This window comes from Heptranchias perlo, chromosome 43 (assembly GCF_035084215.1).
Source record: "Heptranchias perlo isolate sHepPer1 chromosome 43, sHepPer1.hap1, whole genome shotgun sequence".
NCBI lineage: Eukaryota > Metazoa > Chordata > Chondrichthyes > Hexanchiformes > Hexanchidae > Heptranchias > Heptranchias perlo.
The window spans coordinates 5,613,031-5,623,782 of record NC_090367.1 but is presented as its reverse complement, the minus strand read 5'-3'; the positions used below and the strand labels follow the sequence as shown (position 1 = coordinate 5,623,782).

Sequence of the window (10,752 nt, the reverse complement as noted above, 5' to 3'; positions counted from 1 at the left end):
AGATTGATTAGATATTTGTTCGCTCCATATCCTTTAATACCTTTAGTTGAGACGAGTATATGGAGTTAGGTCACAGATCAGCCATGATCTTATTGAATCACAGAAAGGTTACAGCATGGAAGGAGGCCATTTGGCCCATCGAGTCCGTGCCGGCTCTATGCAAGAGCAATCCAGCTAGTCCCATTCCCCTGGCCTATCCCCGCAGCCCTGCAAATTTTTTCCTTTCAAGTACTTATCCAGTTCCTTTTTGAAAGCCATGATTGAATCTGCCTGCACTACCCCCTCGGGCAGTGCATTCCAGATCATAACCACTCGCTGCGTAAAAAAGTTTTTCCTCGTGTCACCTTTGGTTCTTTTACCAATCACCTTAAATCTATGTCCTCTGGTTCTTGACCTTTCTGCCAATGGGAACAGTTTCTCTCTATCTATTCTGTCCAGACCCTTCATGATTTTAAATACCTCTATCAAATCTCCTCTCAATCTTCTCTGTTCCAAGAAGAACAACCCCAGCTTCTCCAGGCTATCCACGTAACTAAAGTCCCTCATCCCTGGAATCATTCTATTAAATCTTTTCTGCACCCTCTTTAAGACCTTCACATCTTCCCTAAAGTGCAGTGTCCAGAACTGGACACAATAATCCAGTTGTGGTCGAACTAGTGTTTTATAAAGGTTCATCATGACTTCCTTGATTGTACTCTAAGCCCAGGATCCTGTATGCTTTTTTAACCACTTTCTCAACCTGCCCTGCAACCTTCAACGATTTGTGCACATATACCCCCAGATCTCTCTGTTCCTGTACCCCTTTTAGAATTGTTCCCTCTTGTTTATATTGCCTCTCCTCATTCTTCCTACCAAAATTTATCACACCACATTTTTATGTGTTAAATTTCATCTGCCATGTGTCCGCCCATTTCACCAGCCTGTCTATATCCTCTTGAAGGCTATCACTATCCTTCTCACTGTTCACTACACTTCCAAGTTTTGTGTCCTCTGCAAATTTGGAAATTGTGCCCTGTACACCCAAGTCAAGTCATTAATATAGATCAAGAAAAGCAGTGGTCCTAGTACCGATCCCTGGGGAACACCACTGTACACCTCCCTCCAATCTGAAAAACCGTTCACCACTACACTCTGCTTCCTGTTACTTAGTCAATTCTGTATCCATGCTACTACTGCCCCTTTTATTCCATGGGCTTCAATCTTGATGACAAGCCCATTATGTGGCACTTTATCAAACACCTTTTGTCCATGTACACTGCATTGCCCTCATCTACCTTCTCTGTTACCTCATCAAAAAATTCTATCAAGTTAGTTAAACACAATTTGCCTTTAACAAATCTGTGCTGGCTTTCCCTAATCAATCCACACTCGTCCAAGTGACTGCCAATTCTGTCCCAGATTATCGTTCCTAAAAGTTTCCCCACCACAGAGGTTGAATTGCCTGGCCTGTAGTTGCTGAGTTTATCCTTGCACCCTTTTTTGAACAAGGGTATAACATTTGCAATTCTCCAGTGCTCTTGCACCACCCCCATATCTAAGGATGTTTGGAAGATTATGGCCAGTACCTCCGCACCCTTACTTCCCACAGCAACCTAGAATGCAGCCCATCCGGACCAGGTGACTTATCTACTTTAAGTACAGCTAGCCTTTCTAGTACCTCCTTTTTAGCAATTTTTAGCCCATCCAGTATCTCAACTACATCTTCCTTTTACTGAGACTCTGGCAGCAGCTTCTTCCATGGTAAAGACAGATGCAAAGTATTCATTTAGTAGCTTGGATATGCACTCTGCCTCCATAAGTAGATTTCCTCTTTGATTCCTGATCGACCCTACCCCTCCTCTTACTACCCGTTTACTGTTTACATGCATATAGAAGACTTTTGGATTCCCTTTTATGTTTGCCGCCAGCCCAAACAAGGCAAGGGAGTACACAATAAATGGGAGGATACTGAAAGTTGTAGAGGAAGTGAGGGAACTTGAGTGCATATCCACAGATTCCTGAAGGTAGCAGGACAGGTAGATAAGGTGGTTAAGAAGGCAAATGGAATACTCTCCTTTATTAGCTGAGGTACAGAATATAAGAGCAGGGAGGTAATGCTGGAACTGTATTAGACTGGTTAGGCTACGCTTGAGTATTGTGTACAGTTCTGGTCACCACACTACAGGATGTAATTGCACTAGAGAGGGTACAGAAGAGATTTACAAGGATGTTGCCAGGACTGCAGAATTTTAGCTATGAGGAAAGATTGGATAGGCTGGGATTGTTCTTTTTGGAACAGAAGAGGCTGAGGGGTGATTTAATTGAGGTGTACAAAGTTATGAGGGGCCTAGATAGAGTGGATAGCAAAGACCTATTTCACTTGGTAGAGAGGTCAATAACCAGGGAGCATAGATTTAAAGTGATTGGTAGAAGGATTAGAGGGGAGCTGAGGAAATTTTCTTTCACCCAAATGGTGGTAGGGGTCTGGAACTCACTGGTTGAAAGGGTGGTAGAGGCAGAAACCCTCAAAAGTACCTAGATGTGCACCTGAAGTGCCGTGACCTACAAGGCTATGGACCAAGTGCTGGAAAGTGGGATTAGGCTGGGTGACTTATTTTCGGCTGGCGCGGACACGATGGGCCAAATGGCCTCCTTCTGTGCTGTAAATTTTCTATGATTCAATTCTCATACTCTCTGTTTGCCCCTCATTTTCTTTTTCACTTCCACTCTAAACTTTCTATATTCAGCCTGGTTCTCACTTGTGTTATCAACCTGATATCTGTCAAATGCCCCATTTTTCTGCTTCATCTTATTCTCTATCTCTTGTCATCCAGAGAGCTCTGGCTTTAATTGCCCCACCTTTCTCCCTGTGGGAATGTACCTAGACTGTACCTGAACCATCTCCTCCTTAAAGGCCACCCATTGTCCTATTACAGTTTTGCCTGCCAACCTTTGATTCCAATTTACCCCGGCCAGATCAGTTCTTATCCTGCTGAAATTGGCCCTCGTCCAATTGAGTATTTTTACTTGAATGGTCCATAGCTATTCTAAACTTTATGATACTATGATCGCTGTTCCCCCACTGATACTTGCTCCACTTGGCCCGCCTCATGCCCTAGAACTAAGTCCAGCAATGCCTCCTTCCTCATTGGGCTGGAAACGTACTGGACAAGAAATGGCAGCGCTGGCTCAAGGGGCGAAATGGCCTCCTCCTGTTCTTATTTAACCCGTGCTGTACCTGCCCGGGGAGTGTGGGGTTTTGACAATAGTTGCTCCCCTGTCCTGATCTCCCTGCACTCTACTATTACTGCTTCAAACTTTCCAAAGCGATTCGCAGCCTTTCAGGCTGATAAGGATGGGCAGAGCCGTAACCTACGGGCTCTGGAACCGCATTATCGCCGACATCAAACCCTCATTAAGTCTACAAGCCGGAGCCCATTGCTGTCACTCCCCTTCTCCTATTACAATGGGATTCCAACCAGCACTCACCAACCGCCCGCCTCAAAATGGGAGGACGCCGAGCAAAAAAAAGGACAAAAGCGCGCATGCGTAGCCTTCTCGAGGCGCGTCGTGACGTTTCCGACTTGGGGGGGGGGCAGGTCTCCGCGCAGGCGCAGGCGCAGCTCGGACTGCTGGCTCGAGATGGCGGTTGGTTGGTGCCGTTTGCTGAGCTTGAGGAATTTGAACCGGCTCGCGCGTCCGACGTTGGCCGCTCCCCGGCTTCAGGTAACGGCAGAGCGGCGGTGCTTCGCGGCTGGTTAACCCAGCCGGATCTGACTGAAATTAGGTTCGGGTCAGCGTGAAGGGTAATGGGGATGGGGAACATTTAGGGCAGTGAGACAGGCCCCTTGGGTGTCGGTGCCAATGAAGGTTCGGAGGCGGTCAACGTTGGTGAAGCGATAAGTGGCCATCCCGGTGTGACAGGCGTCTGGTGGCGATGTCGGTGCCACTGAAGGGTAAGTGGCCATGCAGTACCAATGAGGGGTCCAGCGCCCATGTCAGTGCCAGTGAAGGGTTAAACAACCACGAGAGGGATTCATTGGCCATGTCGGTGCCACTGAGGGGTCCAGTGGCCATGTCGGTGCCACTGAAGGGTCCAGTGGCCATGTCGGTGCCACTGAGGGGTCCAGTGGCCATGTCGGTGCCACTGAGGGGTCCAGTGGCCATGTCGGTGCCACTGAGGGGTCCAGTGGCCATGTCGGTGCCACTGAGGGGTCCAGTGGCCATGTCGGTGCCACTGAGGGGTCCAGTGGCCATGTCGGTGCCACTGAGGGGTCCAGTGGCCATGTCGGTGCCACTGAGGGGTCCAGTGGCCATGTCGGTGCCACTGAAGGGTCCAGTGGCCATGTCGGTGCCACTGAAGGGTCCAGTGGCCATGTCGGTGCCACTGAAGGGTCCAGGATGCACTGCAGCAACTCGCCAAGGCTTCTTCAACAGCACCTCCCAAACCCGCGACCTCTACCACCTAGAAGGACAAGAGCAGCCAGCACATGGGAACAACACCACCTGCACGTTCCCCTCCAAGTCACACACCATCCCGACTTGGAAATATATCAGCCGTTCCTTCATCGTCACTGGGTCAAAATCCTGGAACTCCCTTCCTAACAGCACTGTGGGCGAACCTTCACCACATGGACTGCAGTGGTTCAAGAAGGCGGCTCACCACCACCTTCTCAAGGGCAATTAGGGATGGGCAATAAATGCCGGCCTCACCAGCGACGCCCACATCCCATGAACGAATAATTAAAAAAAGTGGCCATGTCAGTGCCAGTGAGTGGTGTAGTTTTCCTGCTGTTGTCACTGAGGGGTTCAGCGGCGATGTTGATGTCAGTGAGGGATCAGTGGCCATGTTGGTGCCAGTGGAGGCCATGCCAGTGATTTCAATGGACAGTATGGGTAGAGTGCCCACAATTTTCCAATATGCACTGGTGGTAGCTGAAGTTATCAGACGCTGTTGTATATCCAGAAAATGACCCCCTCTGCTTAATCATATTAGCAAGCCCTGTACCATTTGTCCGCAGCCCAGATCCCTTGAGTTCTGATCATGATGTTTTCATTCTTTCCTAGAACTACTCAAACTCTACAAGTTCTGATTCCAAATATCCAGGGATTGTTGAGTCAACAGAGGAGTTTAAATTTGTGGAGAGATTGATTCCACCCGCTACAGTACCCGTTCCTCCGAAACATGACTGCTATCCAACCCCATCAGGATGGAGTCCACCTCGAGGTCTGTGTCATTTAATAGCCGATCCGTGTATTGCCACTTTCTCTGCAAAACAACCTTTTTTTATTTTAACACTTACACTACAGTCATTGTTCGTCTGAACTTTTCTTGTCTTTTATTTCTGACTGGCTGATATCACCATTCTGCACACTCTTTCTATTTGCTGCGTCCTTCCTATGTTGAAATTAAGACACATTGCATTGTTCCCACAGCCTTACCCTACCCTATCTCAGTAATTTGCTTCAGCCCTAGACCCCTTCTCATGCTCCTGTTCTCTGAATCAAGCCTTTTGTACATCTTGTCTTCCCTTCAGTCCTCGATTTTGGCAGTCTTCGGTTGCTTCCCGCACTACTCTGCGCAATTCCCTCCCTAACTCCCTCTGCCTCTCCAGCTTTGAAAGCCTTGTCAAAGTACATCTCTCCAACCAAGCTTTCTGTCGATCCTCAACCTCTTCCCTTCCTGGCCAGGTGTCTGTTTTGTGAAGCACCTTGCAATGTTTTCTACATTAGATTCTATCTTAAACCATACAGTCTTTCCTTCTCATATAGTTTCCAGGCTTTTAAACCTCAAGCTTGGTGTCCCCTAACCACGACCACTTGATTTAGCTTATCTTGCCTTTTTCAGCCTTGTGAGGCTTGGCCTGTCACCCAGATTTCTCAGCCCCCCCCACAAAAAACAGATGAATTATTGCTTTAGTAATAATGCTAGGATTTTTGGTGTGTAAACCAATCTACTGTCTATGGGAGAGAACTGAGAGTTAAACAAAATGGCCTGGTGTTTTCATAGTGAATCCTTACATGGAGCTGGCCAGTCCTCTAGGGAGCTCTGAGTGACTCAAACGGTTAAATGTTTAGCTTCCAACTATGATTACTTATCACTCTAACTCACTTGCCTTAAGTGACCTTCACCAGCTTTCGGTTTTCTCTACTTCTCTCCTGAAGATGTTGGGAGTACGGTTCTACAGTACCTAATCCAAGCAGCAATTCTTCTTCTTATGAACAGTGAGTGTTGTAAGGCTGATCAACCTTAGAGGACATCACAGCTGAGCCCGACCCTGTCCCCATCTGATGACTACACACACTCTCACCAGTGGAGGTCACTAGATAGCATTCAGAAGTGGGAATACAGGCTGATTTTTTCCCCCATCTCAAACCCAGGGACTATTTTGAATGGACCAATTGTAGCATCCCAACTAATGTCCCAGCTGAGTCCAGCTAACTCACCACAGACTAGGGATCAGACTTGGGACCTTCTGGTACCACACCAGGCAGTGGCTTAAATCACTAAGTCTCTGGTTCTTACTCTGGCGAGAATATTTAATGAGTACTTTAATCTTTTCTCAGATCCACCTCCTGATTTGCCCTACATTATCCGACGTTCCCGGATGCACAACCTCCCTGTTTATACAGACATCACCCATGGCAACAGGAAGATGACCGTCATTCGGAAAATAGAGGGTGACATTTGGGTAAGTGACCTTTTTTGGGTTGTCTCATTAATTGTAATCTAGTAATATAGAATGGCTTCCTTCTGCGCTGAAACCATTCAGCCCACAAGCCCGTGCCGGCTCTTTGTAAGAATAAGCCAGTTAGTCCCATTTCCCCTCTCCCTGTAGCTCTGCAAATTTTTCCCCTTCAAGTATTTATCCAATTCTTTTTTTGAAAGCCACAATTAAATATGCTTCCACCACCCTTTCAAGTCGTGCATTCCAGATTGTAACTACTCGCTGGGTAAAAAGGTTTTTCCTCATGTCACCTTTAGTTCTTTTGCCAATCACCCTTAAATCTGTGTCCTCTGATTCTCGATCCTTCTGCCAATGGGAACAGTTTCTCTTTATTTGCTTTATCTAAACCCTTCATGATTTTGACCACTTCTATGTTAAAGCAACAAAGTTGCTTTTGTGATTTGAAAAGACGCAAATGGTATCAAATATTCTAAGGATGAATCCATGTTTTTGTAAAACCCGTGGTCAGTCTGTTTTCATTTGTTAGACAGCACTGTCATTTTGTTAGGTAGTGCAGTTAGGAACTGAATTGTTTCTGGTTCATTAAAAGCATAAAATAGTGGGAATGCATAGTGAACTGATCAGCATTTGAAATAGTAAGTTAGCTTAACATTTTGAATATCCCCTGTCATCAGAATTAGCCAGGTCAAGCTGGAGTGATGGGGATCTGCCCATGAAAACAGAAGAGGAGAAAAGCTTACAACTCAGGTGTTCAAATTTCAATACACACTTTCACAGATAATTGGGTGTTATTGTCCCTTAACAGATCTTCAAATGATGGGAAGGGCTGTCTCAAATTAGATTTCAATATGAAGGTGTTTGAGGGACAACGGCAGGAAAGCAAAGGAGGTGCCTCGAAAGTCATGAGCGCTGACTTGCGCGAAATATTAAGAAAGCAGCACTAGTATGCATTGCTCATGCACAGTTATCAGCAGATTCAAACCTCCCATGCATCGGGGAGCTGCAGTGATTGCGGTGGTGGTTGCCTGGAGTGCAGGAAATTTAATTATAAATGTGGACAACCAGCCAACAAGTTGACAGTGAGCCAGCCGCAACTGAGGTAAAAGCCCTCGTCTCATCTCGGTCTCGGGGTGCATTGCAATACTAACGTTGAGCAGTTGCTCCCACTGTTGTCCCCCCCTCCAACCCAAAGTCTGTTCCTGTGCCCCTCCCAGGTTGTTACATACTTGTTATCATGTGACTAGGGGGTTGGTATTTGACTTTTTTGGCCAAATTGATGTAATAACTCACCTAAGATAAGGAAAATCAGCAGTATGGATCCTACCATTTACCAGGTGCGGCTCCAACAGCTTAGCATGAAGCCCAAATCACACAATACCGCAACTGTGGGCTGATGTTTAGGTGCACCAATATCTCTTTTTGCTTTTGTGTTCTATAAATATAACCCAGAATCCTTCTTTGTTGTGTTTTTATGTTTTTCCACCTGCAATCCTGCTTCTAAAGGTCTGTGGCCCTACATTTCAGTTTGCCTGTTCCATTAAGTATTTTACCATTTAGGATATATTTCCATTCTCTGTCCTTCCCTTGTATTTACATTGAACTGAATTTACTACTTATCTACCCACTTGAATCAACCTGTCTATATCCTTTTGCAGGCATTCTTGCAGTTTGCCATTCCCCCAATTTGGTATTGTCAGCAAACTTTGGTATAACTTCCTCTGTGCCCATGTCCAGATAGCCTGTGTATGTGGATGAGAGGTCCTAATACAGATCTTCATGGCCTACTACTTGCTAATTTGAGAAACATTCATTTACAGAATTCTCTGCATTTTGTTGCTCAGGCATCCCTTTATCTATGCCATCACGTTATCTTTAATATCATGGATCTTAATCTTCGCAACATGTATGTGTCATTTTATCAATTTCTTTTTGAAATTGGAACTACACCCCCATTACTCCATTCTTTTTATCTGTATGCTGAGTAATTTCCTCAAATTACCAGTAAATAGCCCATGGTGTTGCCTGGGCTACCTACTGGTAATTTGAGTGTCAAACTTGTCAGTTGATAAATATGTTTTTTATATTTAGTATACTCTACAAAGCCATCTAGTGGCCAGAACCTGCAACTACATGGACAGTTGCCATAGCAAAATTGAATTGGAAATGTTGGCATAGCAACTTACAATGACAGCATGAAGTAAGATTTGTGGACAGGAAGTGTGCATCCAACACAGGATTTTTAATAATATATAAATTGGAATAAATGAATCAAGCATGATCTGCTCGTGTATTGAATGTTCATGATTAGCCCTTTTTAAGAGTTCACAAATGTTGATGCATATCTGATGCATGGATAGCTGGCAAAGGGTTTGGATTCTGCGTTTTTAACCCCTGTGGTGCTCTCGTCCTCTTCAGATGCTCGAGAAGGACCTGAAAGAATTCCTCATGCAGATTACAGGCAAGATGCCACTTACTCAGGTTAACGAGGTCACAATGAGCCTCCGGGTCAAAGGTTACTTCGACAAAGAACTGAAATCATGGCTGTTGGAGAAGGGATTCTAAGTCTGTGACTAGATTCACCAGTCTTGCCTAAAAGGCTTGCTTCTATTCACTAGAAGTTTCTTTCTAAAAAACATTATGCCCGAACCACAGATAAAGCCTCGTTGTGATATTGTGTATTTCTCAAAATGCAGATCAACCCATTAAAATGACTGCTTGTTCTTCCCCCAGCGTATGTCATTTTCTGTTAGTCCAAAAGGTGCTTATTGGGTAGCAGATCATTGAAAAGCTACTGAGTTCAAGCTCAGGCAAACTAGTCAAGTCCAAACCTGAGTAATCGCCACACAAAAGTGAGCAGAACATCAACCACTTCAATGTGACAAAGGAGACCAGGGGATAGAAATTCGCTCCAAGCTTCTTGAAGGTCAAAGTAAGTTGCTGAGTGGATGTGGAGAACTTTGTACTAAACCAGGAACTATGTGAACTGGAAGTTGAACCACATGACACATTTATAATACAGTCCTGCAGGACTGTAATATAACTGAGGAAAAGCACGTGTGTCCGGTGCAAGGAACACTAGCGCCTAAAGTTGTCTCTTTCAGAGACAAATATGAAGAGCAGGCAGTGCTGGATGTCACGGCAGCCATTTCATTTTGGCCATAGGCAGTCTATTCCTCAACCAATACCACCAGATTAATGTAATCATTCATTTTATGGCTGATTGTGGAATCTTGTGTACTAAGTTGAATTTTTGTCCTATATTGTATTGGCCCCAGTATGTTAAATACTATTAATGGCAATATTGTTTGTATTTTAAAGCAACTGTAATGTTTGTTTATCCTAGACATAATTAACGAGCTGTGGAAGTTGACCTTCTCAGAATGTGGGAGTTTTTATGTTGTCAGTTTTTGATCCTCTATTGAAGCTATTGAAATCTGGAAAGATACAATTCCCAATGCACCAGTTACTGCAGCAACCTCAGAAGAACACCTCTTATTGCACAAGTATGACATTTTACCATTTCCACCCCAGCTATTCTGCTGCCTCTCTGTGAGACTGCTGATTAGGGTCAGTTTTGTGTTGTAAGCCCATGGCAACTATCAACTCAATTGGGACTGTCTAAGCATATTTCTCGTTCTAGTTTCATAATTACAGCATTTGAAGTGCTATCAGATAGGCAAATGTGACTGTCATATATAATATCTAGCATTGGAAATATTCCAGATTAAAAATTTATCATTGTATGAAAGGTGGATCTATATTAAAATGTCAGTCACTACATAGCAGCTCGGAGGGCTGATGGTGTGTGGAGAGCGAGCTGTGTGTGGTTAAACGGTCTTGTTTCATCAGTGAGGTGTGTTTCCTGTAGTGGAATCTGATCCCTCCTTGACCTGTTTTCTTTTTCAGCACCTTTTCTTGCTCTGGAAAGAAATATATCACAAAACAAATGGTGCTCAGCAAATGTTCACATTTTCTTTTGTGTATTCACAATTTTTTCCCCTCCTGTCCTTCAGATATCTCACTCAAGTGACCATTCTTGCATGTGAGCCCAGATAGTGCCTATCAGTAGGCCACTGGCTCATCT

General features: G+C 44.8%; 2 protein-coding genes across 3 annotated transcripts in view; one reads left to right on the top strand and one right to left on the bottom strand.

The window, feature by feature from the left end:
• Positions 1-3,588: 3,588 nt before the first annotated feature.
• Positions 3,589-9,392, top strand: mrpl49 (mitochondrial ribosomal protein L49). Its single transcript, XM_067975710.1, has 4 exons — positions 3,589-3,705; positions 5,047-5,206; positions 6,547-6,671; positions 9,084-9,392. Exons 1-4 carry the CDS (start codon positions 3,622-3,624, stop codon positions 9,228-9,230), a joined length of 516 nt encoding a protein of 171 aa, XP_067831811.1. The 5' UTR covers positions 3,589-3,621; the 3' UTR covers positions 9,231-9,392.
• LOC137306466 (solute carrier family 22 member 6-A-like) overlaps positions 8,887-10,752 on the bottom strand; it is a 40,110-nt gene continuing 38,244 nt past the window's right edge. For both annotated transcript variants that reach the window (XM_067975702.1, XM_067975703.1), the window contains exon 11: positions 8,887-10,588. In XM_067975702.1, coding sequence (XP_067831803.1) covers positions 10,444-10,588 — 145 coding nt within the window. In that variant the 3' untranslated portion in view covers positions 8,887-10,443. The remainder of the gene's footprint in view (positions 10,589-10,752) is intronic.